Consider the following 17,736-nt stretch of genomic DNA (forward strand, 5'->3'; position numbering starts at 1 on the left):
GTCACAGGACACTTACTTGTCCCTTAGAAAGCCAAGGTCTAGTGGGTGCAGTAGGAGGTTGCGGGGGCAGGACAGGGGTCCACGTGAGGTGTCTGTGTGTGCATTTGCCTCACACATGCGTAACGAGTTCAGGTTTCCAACTTCAGGAGCTTCATGGTAAAGGGTCAGCATTTGGCTTCTGGGCTGAAAAGAACTTTATTAGAAAGGCAGAAAGAGGGCGAATTAAAAGTATTTTAATACTCTGGGCAGATAAAGTCCAGTGAGCAGTTACAGGGCCACACAGGACAGAGGCAGAAGGAACTTTCAGTCTGTGAGCCACATGGCCAGGGCCATGTCAGGCATGTCCAGGGTCCCAGGTGTTCCATCCATAAGTGTCAAAGAAATGTACAAATAATTTGTTTTATTCCCAAGTTGTCTATTCTTCATATCTCTTCAATGACTCATTTGCACACCTATTATAATGACAGGATTTTGGAATGGCGGAGGAATTTGCTACTAAGGCCCTGGAGCTGAAACCGAAATCTTATGAAGCTTACTATGCAAGAGCAAGGGCAAAACGCAGCAGCAGGTGAGGAGAGAGAGAGAGGGTGAAAGGCAAGCGGTCTCTTTGACAATTTGGCCAAGGCAATGTAGGCCACCCTGGGGCATATGTACCGGAATATGTCTCTGTCCTGGAGGACTCCTAAGGCCAGGCTTTGGGGATGGCTCCAATAGCACAGTGCTCAGCCAAAGATCAGCAAATCCTCTGGGCTATGGAGACCAAGAACATTTTACTTTGGGAGAAAAATACTTTTTCATTAGAGAATGTCATCTTCTTCTAAGGATCCTCTGCCCTATCTCAATCACTTTTCAACCCCCAAAGGAGATAGCATAAAGAGACAACAGTGACTTAAAGAAGAGGTCACTTAAACAAAACATCCTGCCAACCCTTTTAGAGGGAAAAGTAGGATGTGTCACTGACTTCACAGGCCTCTTTCTTTTCTTACAAGTATTTGGGGAATCCCTGGATTTTTTAGGCCTCCTTCTGGGGCTCTCCTCAAGTCTGGTAGCATCAAACCTCCTTCTCACCTAAACCATCACCACACCACGTGCACACACACACACGGAGTCAGGAGGTCCTTGCTGCCAGGTTTGAGAGGGCCCACGAGAAACACCATTCCCCCACTCCTCATGCCCGTCTGCTGCAGTTTGGCCACTGGGCAGGAAAGCCTCCAGAAGGACCTAGAATCTGCCATCAGTGATCTTTGGATAACTTCTCAGTGTCCTTGATGCCTCCTGCCCAGCATCCTACCTTCTCCCAGACTGCATGGAAAAGAACTGCTTTGGGTTTATTGCTGTGACCAAGGGAGGTATGTCCTAAAAATCAAACCCAGGTGGAAACTAGTGACGATGGTGGCCGTGATATTACTCTTAACTAGCTGGGGTATCAAAGGTTTTACAGAAGCTCGACTATCAAATTTTCTTTCCTTCTGGTTTGGTCCTTTCCCCCAAAGCCAATTTCCCCTTTTCAGGCAATATTAATAGAGAAGATGGGAATATCTCTGACAGTTCATTTCTTCATTTGTGAATCCGAATCTCCCTGGGGTCAGCTCAGCTCCAGACCTGTGCTGCCTAGTAACCCGCCCCACTTTGCCAGAGTGGGTGGAGACACAGCAGCGCTGTGGGGTGAAGGGTAGAAAGGGCAGAGGACAGGTTCTTGCCTAGGATAGAACAGGCCTGAAATTCGGAGCCAAAATATTGAGAATATAAAGAAAATTTTCTGCTGCATCAGCAAGATTCTTAAATATTGTAGTCACTATTTTGTTCCTAAGCTACTTGACAGTGACCCTGTAAATGACAACCCCACCCAACCCTCATACTGCCTGGTGTGCGTTTGGGCACTGAGAGAATCTTCCTGATGGGCCTGGCTGGACTGACACAATGGGGACATTTTTCCACTCATCCCAGACAGGCCAGAAGGAAGATGGAGGCTGAATGGGCTAGGGAATCATCGTGGACTCTTCTAGAATGACAGCTTACTTGTTTCCTTCCTTACAAATCAAACTAAACCAAAACACCCCAGACTCCCACAGATGCCACCACAGTTCTCTGAAATAGTGACCATGTTCTCAATTCTTGGTGATTCCCGTTGATTCAGAATAACTACACTTCCTGTGTTTACATTTTGTTAAGCAGACAGTTTGCAGCAGCCTTAGAGGACCTGAACGAGGCCATCAAGCTATGTCCAAACAACCGTGAGATCCAGAGGCTTCTGATGAGAGTGGAGGAAGAGTGTAGACAGATGCAGCAGCAGCAGCAGCAGCCACCACAGCTGCCACAACAGCCGCAGCAGCAGCCTCAGCCGGAGCTCCCAGAAGAAACGGAACCTGAACCGCAGCATGAAGATATATACTCTGTACAGGATATATTGGAGGAGGAGTACCTGGAACAGGATGTTGAAAATGTTTCCATCGGCCTCCAGACAGAGGCTCGGCCCAGTCAAGGGCTCCCAATAATCCAGAGCCCACCCTCCTCTCCAGCCCATCGGGACTCGGCCTACATCTCTGGCTCACCTCTTGGCTCTCATCAGGTTTTTGACTTCCGCTCCAGTAGTTCTGTAGGTTCACCCACTAGGCAGAGCTACCAGTCCACCTCACCTGCTCTTTCTCCAACTCATCAGAACTCTCATTACAGGCCTAGTCCACCACATACTTCCCCAGCTCATCAGAGTGGATCTTACCGTTTTAGCCCCCCTCCCGTGGGAGGGCAGGGCAAAGAATACCCAAGCCCTCCTCCGTCCCCTCTCCGTAGAGGCCCTCAGTATCGGGCCAGCCCTCCAGCTGAAAGCATGAGTGTCTATAGATCCCAGTCTGGTTCACCTGTACGCTATCAGCAAGAAACAAATGTCAGTCAGCTTCCTGGCAGACCGAAATCTCCGTTATCCAAAATGGCCCAGCGGCCCTACCAGATGCCTCAGCTCCCTGTGGCAGTTCCCCAGCAGGGGCTCAGGCTACAGCCTGCCAAGGCCCAGATCGTGAGAAGTAACCAGCCCAGCTCAGCAGTTCATTCAAGCACTGTAATCCCCACAGGAGCCTACGGCCAGGTTGCCCATTCAATGGCTGGTAAATACCAGTCTTCACAAGGAGACATAGGAGTAAGTCAGAGCCGTTTGGTTTATCAAGGGTCAATTGGGGGAATTGTAGGGGATGGGAGACCAGTGCAGCATGTCCAAGCCAGCCTGAGTGCAGGGGCCATCTGTCAGCATGGAGGGTTGACCAAAGAAGATCTTCCACAGCGACCTTCCTCAGCATATCGAGGTGGAATGAGATACAGCCAGACGCCACAGATTGGGCGCAGCCAGTCAGCGTCCTATTACCCAGTCTGTCATTCAAAACTAGATCTGGAGCGGTCCTCCAGCCAACTAGGTTCCCCTGATGTCTCACATTTAATCAGGAGACCTATCAGTGTCAACCCTAGTGAAATCAAACCCCACCCACCAACTCCCAGGCCACTGCTGCACTCCCAGAGTGTAGGCCTTCGCTTCTCTCCGTCTAGCAATAGTATCTCATCCACTTCCAACCTTGCTCCTTCCTTCCGGCCATCTTCCTCGATTCAACAAATGGAGATCCCACTGAAACCGGCATACGATAGGTCATGTGATGAGCTGTCACCAGTATCTCCCACTCAAGGAGGTTACCCCAGTGAGCCCACCCGATCCAGGACCACACCATTCATGGGGATCATAGATAAAACAGCCCGGACTCAGCAGTACCCCCACCTTCACCAGCAGAATCGGACCTGGGCAGTGTCATCAGTGGATACCGTTCTCAGTCCCACATCTCCAGGCAACCTGCCTCAGCCTGAGTCCTTCAGTCCACCGTCATCCATCAGCAACATTGCCTTTTATAACAAAACCAACAATGCCCAGAATGGCCATTTGCTGGAGGACGATTATTACAGCCCCCATGGGATGCTGGCTAACGGGTCTCGTGGAGACCTCTTGGAGAGAGTCAGCCAGGCCTCCTCCTATCCCGATGTAAAGGTGGCTCGGACCCTACCTGTGGCTCAGGCGTACCAGGACAACCTGTACCGGCAGTTGTCCCGAGACTCTCGACAAGGGCAGACATCCCCTATCAAACCAAAGAGACCATTTGTGGAGTCCAATGTTTAAAAGACGTTTGTTGGAGTGAGACCCATATGTTTTCACTGCACATTTTCAGGCTTGGTTTCCATATTGGAGGTAGTTCTCTGGCTTAATTTCTCATGTAGTTTCTGTGGTGTTCAGAGGTGGCAGCCCACATGCTGAAATTCTTGCATGCAGCCGACTGGGAAGCTGGCCTCCAGGGAGCCAGGACTTCAGTTTCTCTCGTCTGTGCCCCAGCCACATGCTCTCTCCCTCTCTTCAGATGCCAACGAGGAGATTTTTGCCATGTGCTTTAACCCAGGGAGATCAGACACACTGGTCAGCTTTTTCCAGGAGACAATCGCTTTCACTGATGTTCTTGTTGTGTAAATGTCTTTTTCCTTTTTTTAAAAAAAAAATAGGATGTTCTTGTTCGTTTTCTTCTAGGAACTTTAGAAAGAGTGTGATGCCCCTTTGCCTTCTTAGCCAGTGTCATCTGCATAGGCAGCCCTGGTGCATTCTTGTACCATGAGCCCAACCCCATACTGCCAGCTCCCTGCAGTCAGGTCCAGAATGTTCATTAGGATTCCTGCTGGTCTTCCCATGGGGTAAAAGGACCAAGGAGGAAGAGAAAAGAAATAAGTATGCTAAATTGGAAAACAAACAATATAATTAAAATCACTACATTGATTTTCCAAAAAGCATTTTAGGAACATTTAAAAAACAACTAGCCCTTTAAATATTTCAGTCAGCCAAGGAAATTAGATGAGAATTATAGATATTTTAAAAGAATTCACTGAGAGTTATTCTCTAGGTTTTTAGCTAACAACTACTAAAAGCTACTGATTTTCCACAAGTGGGGGAGGGAATAAATATACAGAAAGAGAGAGAGAAAAAGAAAGATTATTTTGGATTCTCAATGAAAAGTTGTAGAAAAGCTGTCTTGGAGAAGTATGCTTTTTAGATCCTGATACATCACTGAGCATAATATTCCATAAAAAGCAAACTCTTCCTGAAGAGTTGATCTGTACAATAATCCTGTTAGTTGGATCTTCACCTAGAGCCAGATTTTGTTCTGGCCTTTCTTTTTTTAAACCCAGATGGCATAGTAAAGAAATTGGTTCTTTCAGAAGCAAATTAGATTCTCTTGGGACTATAAGACTGATCCCTAGAGTTTGCACCCAGGGCCATTGCATTCCATGCCAGTTGTCTAATTCCATTTCGAGATCTATAATTTCATTATCTATTATTACAGGAATTGTTTCTTTTCTTTTTCTAGGAATAGTTGGGGTATGGAATATTTTAAAATTAGACACAGCAAAAAGTGTTTCAGGGTGAAGAAAGACCCCTTTCCACCCTGTTTTCTAGCCATGGGAGGGGCACAAGATAGACCACAGGTTTCTGATCTGGGCACTGTCTACACATCTAGGTCTCATGGTCATTTGCTAACCTGACTTTTGAGGGACTGAGGCCACTATTAAATGGACAAGAACATTGAAACCACACCCTTAGCACAGGCCTGGGACTGGCTGTTCATCAGCTGTTAAAATTAAACAACCCCACCAACTAAACAAAAGAGCATTAGTTCTCTGTTATTAGGAATCATTCCCCTCTTGTTAGTAAAGGGCTACAGGAAGGGCAATTTCCTGAATAAAATCCAGCTGTGACCAGACCCATTCGTAATAGTAAATGTCCTCTGAAGAGAACATGAAGCTGAGATCAGAAACATTTCTTTACTAATTTAGATTTTGCCAAATAGATGGACCCCGGCCCCCCACCCCAGCCCCACCCTCAAGCCTAGAACAGGCTAAGACTTTTCTCTCTGTGCTGGAAGCAAACAGCTGGGCTAACTCAAGACCCAATCTCTTTCCACTCTGTCTGATGCTTAAGGACTGCCTCATCCTGACCAGGGCAGGCACATGCACACGCTCCCAAGAAGATGAAATCTATAGCTGTAGCATCAGCCTACAGTGGGGAGCCCAGCAGCCTCTCAGCTCCCTTTTTGGCCAGGTCTCAGCCCTGTTGGTCTCTTTGCATCTTAGTCCTTTTTAACCACCTGTCACTGAGGAGCTGCTACATTTCAAAGAATTCCTCAGTGTCTATTAGAAAAGTGCCCCTGCTTATTTGGAATGCCACACATGCCACCTGCACTCAACGTGACCAGGCGGGTGAGCAGGTCCTGCAGCTATACAAATCCGCCACTGATGCCACTTCTCCCCAGGGTCTCTGGGTTCTCCAGGACAAACAGGAGATTTAGGGTCCATAACATATTGGGCAAACACCTAAAATGTCAACAGTCAAAATGGATTTTTTTTTTTTTTTTTTTTGCCATTGTAAAAGGGAGTGAATATCACTACTGGGTGCCAGTTGTTTTTGACTAGAAGATGCCAACCGAAGCTTATTGGAGCAGGAGACAAAGTTTTTCCTTATGAGCAGACTGCCTGTGCCCTGTTTGCTACTTCACTGCCATGGGCTGATCTTAGTACTGTATTTTGAGATGCCCCTTCCCCAGCAGCAAACACTTGCTGAGTCGATGTCTGGCTTACGGTGAGGGGAAGTTTCTCATATGAAGTAGGTTCCGCTCACCCAGTTCACATCACCCTGAAATGGAGGACAGAGGTGACAAACTTCAGCTTATAAGTTTCTCACCGAATTGTATGTTCCGTTTGCCCAAAATTCTTGCACTAATGAGTTTCTATCACATCATGTCTATAAATGGGTGCACTTTACTGTTTGAATTTGTAACTGATAAATACTGGATATTTAAGTGTGAGTAATGTCTTCATTAGAAAATAGAACCGCTCTTGTCTTTTAGTGTATTTTTCAAGATAAAACAAGGAAAAGAAAGACATCAAGCAGTGGATCACAACATTTATAGCACAAGAAATAACTGTTGTATATAAGCATCAAAAAGATTAAGAATTTTTTAATACAAAAAAATATTTGCAGTGATTTTAAAGTGCTTTTCCAGCAATTTTCTTAGGGACTCCTGAGACATGGTTACTTTATTTACTGGATCAGTAAGGCACACAATTAACAATTAAAAATTAATGTTTATTTACAAAGTAAAGGGAAAACCTGTGTAACATGAGAATTTGGCATGGACAAAATGGAGACCATTTTGTATCTGCTGTTGTATCTTGTCCGGGTTGCAGATGTGCACTATTAAAGTCCCAAGTTAATAGAGCACAGACCATTCTTGTTCCTCTCCCATGTGCCCCTCTTTTTAGATGTGTTTAACTTAAACTTGATGGCTCAGGAAAATTCCATTAATTAAATCATGTACAGTACCCCAGGTCGTTGTCCAGATAAACAATTTTACTAATTTAGTTAAGCCTGGATTATTAAACACTTTTCCTAAATTATTGTAAACAGAACAGCTTAGAGAAAGGTATTCTCAGTCCTTATATTGTATAGTAGTTTATGATCCCCTCTCTAAATATTGGTATTTTTATATTCCAGAGATGTACCCAATAGAAAAATTTAAAATCAGTATCTAATTTAATATCCGTAAGTATTTTTCCTTAGATTTTAGTTATACACGGTGGGATATGTGGACGTCACCTGTGCTTCACCGTACTTGACCACTAGGTGTCACTGTGGCTCTGCACCACGCTTGTCTTGTAGCAAAGAATGGCAGCCGCTCCTAGGGCAGCACGCAGGCTCAGAGGTTCAGGAAGAAGGGAACAAAGGCCTGGAAGGGGTCTTCATGCATCCGTTCCACATGGCAAGACAAACTCTTTGAACACTACATGCCTTGGACCTGAGGCCAGGCAGAGGCTGGGAGAAGGTTGACTAGAACTCCCTTGCTCTGGTGGATGGATGGGTATGTAGAGAGCCCCTTCCTTCCCACAAGCCTCCTTCCTCTCAGTTCCTCTCAGCCTCCAACTTCTATTACTCTAGAGGTGTCTCAGTTGGGTGGTTCGATTCAAAGATAGTTATTTTTCTACTGCAGAAATGCCTTGGACAAAACCAGTTGCTTACTGAATTTTTGCCACAAAATGGAACAGGCTCCCCCAGGGGGCAGAATGTGCCCATCCCTGTGCCCAGTCTCCTATCGATGCTCCCAGTGCCCAGCAGCCTCATCCACCCTGCCTGTCTGTCCCTGGGCTGCCTGCTTCTCAAGAAGCCAACCTGCAAAGGCAGCCTGCTGATGCTTCCACACCGAGGGCTGAGCTGTCCTGTTGCATGCTCATTGGGAGGTGTGGCTTTTTCTCCTTTTCCTCTAGGAATTCCAGACCGACCATCTACCATGACTAACAATGAACAAAGGGCTTAGGGGTAAGAGCTACCTACAAAGACGTGTCATGGAAACCTTCACCATGCAATGCCTTGAACTCAGCTCTGGCTGCTCCCAAGAAAAGGTGGCTGGCTGGGGGCCTGGACACAAGCACAATGGGGCTGGTGGAGCCACTGTGCAGAGCTACTTGAATAATCACTGGGTCTTCATCAACTCCTTTTATAAATTACAGACCACTCAAGGGCTGAAGTGTTGGTAACCTTCATTTCGGTGTCCAATGCCTCACAGCAGCTGAGCCACCCTGAGATGCTAGTGGCCGAATGATGGCCAGTCAGAGCTTTGGAAGTCAGTACCAAATGAACGCGTAATTGGACACCAAAAATCAAGTGTTACTTTCATGTTTCCTCACCCACATCATCTCATTTCTTCCTGCTGACTCCGTGATACCCACACTAAGCTGACCTGCCAGGCTGTAGCTGGATGCATGTAGATGCAGGCCAGTGTCGCTCTCATCTTTTCAGATAGACCTACTCTGTGGAAAGGAAGTGCCCTAGCTGCTTTGTTTTTGTAGCACTTGCTGGCTGAATTTTTTTTTTTCTAATCACTAGCCAGAAAATCTGGTTAGGGGGCCTCAGCTTATTCCCTTTGGTTCCCAGGACCAGACAAGAGTTAATTTGGGAAAATTCAGTACTTGAATGTACCTGCCTTATTGTGTACCAATTTACTGGAAAAAAAAAAAAAAGAAGAAGAAGAGTTAGAGATGCTGGCTCTAGATCTCCACTTCACTCACAGGTTATTTTGGAAATCCTGTAAGTTACACTTCCTACCCTGTTTTGTTTTGTTTTCCCTTTGGCTGATTCCTGCTGAGTGGGGCCAGTTCCTTGTCGGGCTCAGGGCAGGTGCCATTCTCAGGCATGGCCTCCTTTCCATCTAGCACAGCGTCTCTGTCTCTGTTCTGTCTCCTCCAAATCCAAGATGATTTTAATTAGTACAGATATGTACAGTCTACAATTAAAGAGTGATTTGTACTAATATGATTTTGATTCTTCCTCCTCTTTGCTGTCCTTTCAAGACACTTGCTGGAAAAAGCTTTAATGCACTTAGTTTTCCTTTAGGTTTTCTATAATTCAGATGTAAAGGACTTTCTCTGTACAGTATATTATCCAATGCATGTTTGTTCTCTATCCTGATATATTGAACACCACACAGTTGTGAACTCGTGCAGTGGGGATGTCCCACACCCAACAGAGGCATCTCGCCCCCTGTGTATAAGGAAAGACATTTTCCTTTGCTGTACTTGCTTGAGCAGTTTTATTGTCTGTACATGTGAGCTGTGTGAGATAGATGTGAAAAGTTCAAACGAATGCATTTTCCTGCCCCATGTATACAGATCGTCATCTGTACAATGAACTGTATGTATGAAAGCAAATGTACTTATTTATAAATGGCTAACACTTGGAAAAACATGGCGTTGTGGTGCTTTTCTCCTTCTATTACAATCTTTCTCCAGGGAGCTGGCCCTTAAGCTCACCCATACAATGTGAGGATGCCTCCCCCCACCCCAGGAAGAATTTGACAGGTTTTTGGCTAAGGCCAAATTCCCGGTGATTTGGTTGGTCCACTGTGGAACATTCGGAGTCACCCCTTCGTGCACTTACTCAGTCAAGTTATTGAGCACTTCCTTGGCGTCCGACACTGCAGCAGGCCCTTGAGATAGCTATAGACAAGAAACGATGCAGTTCTAAGGACCTATCAGCAAAGGCTTGCTGCATTTGTTGAGAAAAAGAGGCTTTTTCTTCAGTGGAAGAGGTTTTTCTCCAGCTATACCAAGGGAGCACAGAGCTCTTCTCATTTCATTTTGATAGCTGAAGCTACACCCCCAATCCAGCCACCTTACAAAAGTCCAAGGCTGAAGTGGGCTGCCAGTTTGAGTGGTTTAGAGACCACATGTCCCAGGTTGTGGGGAGGACAGCCCTCACTGTAGCTCCAAAGGCTTAGTCAAAGCCGGAGGCCCACTGCTTCCAGTGGCTTTATTTTTTCTTCTTCAGAAATCCTGACTTCCAGTCCTCACCATATAGAGAGCTGGGCAGTTGCATTGTGAAGGGGGAGATTGCAGATTTCCTGAAAAGAGCTGGAGACTCAATACCTTTGGGGAAAAAAAAAAAGAAAGAAAAGAACTGAGCCCTGGAACCTTTCTGCCTAACTGCTACCTCTGTCTACTTCAGGGACAAGCAAGGAAGTAGACTGCTTCCTCTAGACATCAGATTTGTACTAAATAAACATTCCTGCTGTGTTTGTTTAGCACATCCATTTCCCAAAACAACCAAAGCCTGGGGTAGCAGGAAAACTCCAGACCATGCATAGTCATCCCAGCCTGGATGTCACAATTGCCTTCAAAGAGAAGAGAGGACTCTGGAAGGACACCACCTGCCAGATCTGGAAACCATTCCTAGGCTGCTCCAGTTATTTCATTAAAAATGAAAAATGGATAAATGGTTGGCAAACCCCAGCTTTTTAAGGATGTTTGGGGCATTGGAAGAAAGGAGAAAGGTAGTGATTCATAGAAAACTAATTCTTAGAATTTTCCCTGAACCTGAATTAAAAGCCACTCAGAGTAGAAAGCAAACAGCGAACTCAGCAAAAGTCCTTGTAGATTCTCAGAAGTACTGAATCAGACTTTCTTCCCCTTGTTATTTTCATTCCCAAATAGGCGCCTTTTGGTAACTTAGGTAGATGCGGTGCCCGTATGCATATGGCAGACCAGACTCCCTCGCAGGGGGCTGGGCATGGATAGGCAGAACCCGACTGTGGGACTGGAGTGTCATCCTCGTTCATCTTTCAGAACAGAAGTCGGGGGAGCTTGGAGGAGCTTGGCAACTGAGTCATTCCATTCCCAGGAATGAGAGGGAATTGATGATAATGGTATCATATCGGAAGTCCTATGATAAAAGGGGACGTCCCTCATAGAGGAGAAATGCTCAGAGTCCATCCCCATGGGTCATTCTCTTGAGATGCCCATGTCCCAGACACCATGGTAGAGACTTTGCACATGTCCCCTAATGTACTCCCCACACAAACCTCTGACAGACGGCGTTGCTGTCTCCAAAACAGATATGGAAGCAGATCCTGAGAGGTTAAGTTGCTCCAGGACACAGAGGCAAAGGTGAGACTCTGAATCTGCCCTGAAAGCTTTGCACTGTCTTCCATGCTGCCTCCTTTCTCTGAAGAGGGAATCTAAGAAAAGGAAACGTTGGAATGACCCCAAAAGGCGCTGGGTCAAGGAGAACTTGGGAGATGCTGCTTTGTGCTCCTTGGGAGAAATAATGGTACGCCACAGTCAAGAGGAATAGCTTTGGGCCCTCTCAGGGTTCCAGTCCCAGTAAGAAGGTGAAGTTCCTGCTGTCATCTAAGTTGAGATTCAAAGAGGAGGAGGGGAAGAAGTAGCCCTCTGGAGAGGGCCGCATCATCCTCCAGTGTCTGGGACCATTGGAATATTCATAAACACGGAGACCCGTGCATCAGAGGCTAGCCCCAAATCCCAGCAGCGAGATGGCGCGTTAGCAGCAAGATCTCTCTGGCCCTCACACTTACAGCGAGCCCTGCTCTTGACTGGGGAGTCAGCTTGTGACATGTACCAAGCCAAGCGCTTTGCCTGTTTTTAAGCAAATGAAGGTCCACTCACCAGCCTTGGAAGACTCTACAGATGCACTAAGGAAAGACCGCTCAACTCTGGCTCCTGCACATTAGAAACCAGCCACAACACAGACAGTTTAAACAAATGCAAGTATTCTTGCTGCCTTATGAGAGGATTTGCTGTAGGATTCCTTTAAGTAGTGAGCTCTGGTGAGTTTTTAAGTAGCTTTAAGTGACAAGGCACACGGTGCTTACAGTGCACAGTGAGATCCCACCCAAACACTCCTGCCTGAGCCATAGCAACGGATCTGAAGTGGAATCTCAGCTTATTCCAAAGGCTTTGCTCTTCTTAAGGACCAAAAGGACATTTAAAAAGGAAAAACGGTCAACTGAATACTGGAGGAAACTTCTTGCCGAGGCCCTTATCAATCTCCTGCAGCTCCACCCTTCGGACCATTTTCTCTGGCCTGAGCAAAGGGTTTATCCGACCACACTGGAAGAGCTGCCTCCACTAGCTCCAGAGACTGGACAGCCACTGGCCCATTTCAGCCCCTGTGCCATGATAAATACCATTAATCACTTTACCTTCTGTGCCCAGCCGGGGGAGATTTAATTTCTTTCAACCCTAGTAGAACTAACTTCAGTCTCTGACTAATAGCTCTGGCTCCCTTTATTGCCATGGTAAATAAAGACAGCAGGCGCGAGGTCTGCTGTAGACATTTATTGAATCATCTGTTGCACCAACAGTACATTGCACTTCACAGAAGATTAGCCACAAGCAAAATAAAATAAACCACCACAGATCTGCTTTTGGGGGCCTTCTTTGGCTTCTTAGCAATACACTTTGGCAAACAGACCAGTTTACAAACTTTCATTGCGAAACTAATGTTCCATTTCTCTATGCACTCTGGCAAGAGAGATACACAATGGTACTTTGGTAGTTTGTCTAAGGTGGAGTTTTCCCACATGTAAACATTTGACTATACAAGTATGCGCCAGGTGATTAAAGAGTTGATAGCGCCCCTACCCTCAAAGAGTGTACAATCTAAATGGGAGGTGAACACCATCATCCAGGCAAGCTGGGAGGAAGTGGGAAGGGCTGGGGGGAGGTGCCTGGGCAGCCCCTGCTGGGGAAGGGACAAGACCACAGCCACCTGCTCCCAGAAGTGACATTGCCATCATCGCCAAGATAGGACCCATGGCAAAAGCCAATTATTAGAAATCTGAGCATTAAAGGAGACTAGCCCGTTTCCCTAAGGCAGCATTTAGGTAAGACAAAGGCAACCATTAAAAGAACAGTACTCAGGTTTGGAAATTTATTAATTTCTTCACTTAAGTAAACTGTGTCTGTCTCAAACTGTGTCATGCTCTTCAAAGCCTGGAAAACAAGGAGAAAGCATTTGCCAAATCTAAGAAGCACAAGATCAATCAATGCTCTAATCACATTATTTCTAAACTGAAGTCACAGTGACTCAGCTAACAACACACTTCATGGAGTTGGCATACACCATCAGTCCTGACTTCCTGCACGGAGGGGCCCCAGGTGAGAGAGGAGACTTGTGCTCGGGAACAGAAGCAGACAGCGCCAGCAGGAGGGGCTCCCTGTGGCTCTATCAAAAGGAGGCAGCAGTGGCAGCTTCTCATTTAAAAAATAATAAAAAGGTTTGTGCCCTCCACCTCCCAGCCTGAGCAGTGCCCGAGGCAGCTTGGAGAGGACACCAGGCTGAGAAGTGGGGCAGCAGGGCCCCTGCAGGAGGGAGATGCAAGACCCCCCACCGTCCAGAGCACCCTCCTGTTCAGGCTGCCGTCATCTGCCAAGGGGAAGTGCGTCTGAGTCACCGGCCGCTCTCCCCTCCCCGAGCAGGGCTGTCCTGGGGCTGGGGGCGGGGAGGGGCGGTTAAAGGCTGCAGCCGGCCAAAGCCACATCTCCAGTGCTTCCCAGGGGCCGGTCCCTCCCCTCTCCTGGGGAACCTTGCTCTGAACCAACATACTTTACACATAGTATCACTTGCTCTGCTGCCAAGGACGGGGCCCATCTGTACCACGTGTCACTCAGCTAGGACGCCCAGCCTGAATCCAGCGGTGCACAGAGCGGCAGCCTCCGCTCTGCCAGCCTGGCCCTGAGGCCCCGCAGCTTTCCTGGCCTGGCCTCAGGCCTCTGCTGCCTGAGGGTGGGGCCACTCACCAACTCCCTTTATTATTGTTCTTCTTTTTTTTTTTTTTTTTATTCAGTCCCCATAGGGACCGTCAAAAACTGCCAGTGCCAACTGTACTGCCCGTCGCCGTTGCGGGGCACCGGAGTTTTCAATTAGCAATGATCGCGCCTCGGATAAACCTCATTGGCTACGATGCCGCCGCTGCGCAGGGCCGTCTCCAACGCCTTCACCGGGGTCTGTGCTGCTGTGACCAGGACTGACACCCAAAGCCTTCTGCATCGGAGGGACAACAGGGACGCAGGACCTACACACGACCCGCGGGACTGTCCACAGCAGCAGCGACAAAGGGAAAGCAGAGGACAAGCCCTAGCCGGAAATCACTAAAACAGACGCAGTTGCACCGCACTCCCCACCCACCCTGCCTGCGCCCCTCCCCGGTGGCCACCAATCCTGAGGACAAGGACGGCCAGCCTCAGCAGGGGGTGGGCAAACAGACACCTTCAGAGCCCCCACAGAACCGAGGGGGCCCCCACCGCCAGGCCCCTCCTCGGGACTGGAGCAGGCCGTCACTGGGAGCTGGGGCTGTCCCCCTCCGTCAGCGTCTTGAAGTCCATGGAGAGAGCCTGTTCCTCAGCCTGGGAAGGCCGCTTCCACTCGGCGGGAGTCAGGATGTAGAGCACGACCCCGCCGAAGCAGACCAGCAGCAAGCCCAGCATGTTGGCCAAGACACCCTCAGGCTCGAACTTGCTGTAGTCGGCCCTGCAGGGGCAGGATGGAAGGGAGAAGCCACCCACGGGGTGAGCTGGGCCAAATGCCCTTTGGATCCTGGGCCTTACAGATGCTGCGGGAATCCCAACACCGGCCCTCTGTCCCCCTCCCAGCCAGAACAACCATGGCTTGTCTGAGTCCACAGAAAGCCAGCTCAGCAAGCAAACGACCAGGGAAGCGGAGGGCAGGGCCAATCCGCGCGGGCCGGGGCCCGCCATCTGACGTCGCACGACACTCACCCGAGTTTGAACAGCAGCGCCTCCTTCAGGCCCAGCAGGGCGGTGCCCACGGAAAGGAGGAAGATGGCGGCGCCAAAGAAGACATGCTGCGGGCGGTAGCGACTCCGCAGAGAAAAGGAGGCTCCAGGGAACAGGAAGAAGCTGAAGCCCACAATCCACTGGAAGAAAAGCAGAGGCAGTTCCGGCAACTGAGCCAGCCATCAGCCCGCCCGGCGAGAGGACGTTCAGGGCAGGCTGCTCCCACGCGAGCTCTGCAGACCCCTTCGCCCGTTTGCTTCCTCCCCCTACGGAGCAGCGGTGGGAGAAGCACAAGCACCCACGAGGGACGCTTGAGGCCGCGGCTCAGAGCGTCTTACGCGTATCCTTGGAGGGCTAAGTCAGCCAGAAGGGCCCCTGGGACCAGGACACCCTCACCAGTGAAACCGTAACTTTGCAGCCACAGCAGCATCCAACTGTACCAACCCAACTCTCATCTCCAGGCACACACCCTGGGAAATGGGCCCCTCTATCACTGTTTTAGCCCCACTCTCCTTCCCGCCCCGTCCCTCCCTTGCCAGTGGCCCTGGGACCTGTGGTGCTGGCAGGACTCACCTGCACAAAGTAAAGGACAAAGACGAGGATCCCACACCAGCTGTGCAGGCTGTAGAGGTCAGGGTAGCCCTTCTTCTTGTGGTAGTCGAACACTGCCACCAAGCCTGCACCGGAGACGGTCCGTGAGGGCGGAGTTGGACATGGAAGAGGGAGGGGTGAGATGACCAGAGGGAACCTGCTAGGGGGGACTTTTGTGCCTTAGGCCCAGCTCAAAGGCTGCCAGCACCCAGTGTCCCTGTCTGGGATGTTGGTGGGGTGTGGTGGGTGGGAATGGAACCAGAGCAGCTCTGGAGAAGGGGACAGAGCATGCCAAGCAGCCACTTCCCAAGCCCGAAGCAGCAGGTGGGGGAGAGGGAAGGCAGGAACTCACCAACCAGCGCGATGATGAAGGCAAAGACGTGCAGCACCCCGTGCAGCACCTTGGTTGTGCGTTTGGCCTCGTTCCTGAAGACGCGGTAAACCAGCAGGGCTTGGGGGGGTAAAAAGGGACTGTCAGTGCGTTGGCCTGTGCTTGAGGCCTTCCTGCTGAACAGCGGGCAGGCACGCTTGGCCGGAGGGGCGTCTGGGCCTGGCGTGTCCAGGCATCCCCCCTCCGGCGCTGGAGGAGAAAGCAGGGCCCCCCGGCCTTTGCAGAGGGCACATCGGGCTGTGTGTGCCGGACATGCTCCCCGGCCCTGTCCAACCCCTCCACTAGGCACACCCAGAGAGGCCAGGTCGGGGGCTGTGCAACCACCCCTGCCCCAGGACAGGCAGCAAAGGCAGGGCCTCTGCCCTCAGTCCCCACCTAAAGGAACTGCCCGGCCCTGCAGATACCACCCCACCCCACCTTCCTGGCAGGCACCCTGTGAGTTCCAGGCTGTCTGGGGTTCATCGTGCAGTCACCCCGAGGACACAACCAGCTTCTGAGTTCACCTTGCAGCTCTGTTGCTCCTCAGACCACCCAGTGTTGGAGCCTGATCACATCGTCTCTATGTCACTAGGTTCAGCAAGTAGGACCTTGCGATCCCAACCTAATCCCGTGTCCTGCTGTGGCAGGACCAGGCTGCGTGGGGAAGGCCTCTCGGGTTCTGCTGCTGAGGGGGTGGCTGTCACCAGGACCAGCCTAGGAAGAGTGGGTCAACCAGGTTCAGGTGCAGCTTCCTGGATTCCTGGCCTGGAGGCCCCTGGAGGCCAAGTGCCCCTCGCTCCTGCCGCAGAGGGAGGCGTGCTAGCTCTGCCAAGTCCAAGGGCAACAACACGCACGTGCTCACATACGTGCTGATTTCCCCCACTTTCACCCCGGCCCTGGCACTCTCCTTGTCGGAACAGGAGAGGAAAGTGCGGGGACGGGCTGGAGAGGGGTTGCCACCACCTGCCTCAGGGCCCAGATTTGGATCCTGTTTCCCCAGGCCCTAAGCCAGCTTCCTTCTGTCTTTTCTAGAATCTTAGATTTGTCTAACTTCTCGAGACCATATGGGTGACAGGAACCCTGCAAACTGCCTTTCTCAGGAACACCCGCAGGCCGGGCACAGAGGGGCAGCCCTCGGACTCACCGTCTCCCTGTAGGAAGACCAGGCCTATGACCATGCACAGCGGGTGCACGTTGAACTGCAGGGCGCTCTCCCAGGCGATGCCGCCCCGGTACAGGCCGAGCCAAGCGCCAGTCATGGCCACCACGGTCAGGCCCAGCAGCTGGGAGAAGGCCACGTAGTAAGGCAGCGCTCCAGGTGTGGACGCCGCACCGCCGCCGCTCTCCATGCTGAGGCAGCCGCTGCAGGAAAGAGCAGAGCTCAGGTGAGTGGCCGCAACCTCCGGAGGACGCACCCTGGGCTCCCAGTGCCACCCTGCCACTCTCCCTGTGCTGTGCCACAGCAGTGCTCGCCCCAGCCTCCCCACAGGGACAGATGTGACCTGGGGACATGACACCAGGCGCTCCCATGCAATGCGGGTGTGAGAACGATACTCCAGTTTCCGTGAGCACCAGAAGGCCCAGGGCCTGTGCGTTATTTTCTGGTTCATGAGGCCCTG

The 17,736-nt window shown here is 50.0% G+C and overlaps 2 protein-coding genes and 1 non-coding gene across 5 annotated transcripts in view; 1 reads left to right on the forward strand and 2 right to left on the reverse strand.

Moving 5' to 3' along the window:
- The window catches only part of TANC2 (tetratricopeptide repeat, ankyrin repeat and coiled-coil containing 2), a 262,133-nt gene extending 257,983 nt beyond the window's left edge, over nt 1–4,150 (forward strand). For all 3 annotated transcript variants that reach the window (XM_069481593.1, XM_069481594.1, XM_069481597.1), the window contains 2 exons: nt 468–568; nt 2,176–4,150. In XM_069481593.1, the coding sequence (XP_069337694.1) occupies nt 468–568; nt 2,176–4,150 (2,076 nt within the window). The remainder of the gene's footprint in view (nt 1–467; nt 569–2,175) is intronic.
- A 10,057-nt stretch (nt 4,151–14,207) lies between these two features.
- Nucleotides 14,208–14,344, reverse strand: LOC138392663 (U4 spliceosomal RNA). Its single transcript, XR_011234953.1, has one exon. It is a non-coding gene; the product is annotated as a U4 spliceosomal RNA (small nuclear RNA).
- A 332-nt stretch (nt 14,345–14,676) lies between these two features.
- Nucleotides 14,677–17,469, reverse strand: CYB561 (cytochrome b561). Its single transcript, XM_069481598.1, has 5 exons — nt 17,262–17,469; nt 16,100–16,198; nt 15,730–15,833; nt 15,139–15,296; nt 14,677–14,890 (listed from the first exon to the last, which is right to left on the reverse strand). Exons 1-5 carry the CDS (start codon nt 17,464–17,466, stop codon nt 14,698–14,700), a joined length of 759 nt encoding a protein of 252 aa, XP_069337699.1. The 5' UTR covers nt 17,467–17,469; the 3' UTR covers nt 14,677–14,697.
- Between the last annotated feature and the right edge of the window lie 267 nt (nt 17,470–17,736).

Source organism: Eulemur rufifrons, chromosome 9, assembly GCF_041146395.1.
Source record: "Eulemur rufifrons isolate Redbay chromosome 9, OSU_ERuf_1, whole genome shotgun sequence".
Lineage (NCBI taxonomy): Eukaryota > Metazoa > Chordata > Mammalia > Primates > Lemuridae > Eulemur > Eulemur rufifrons.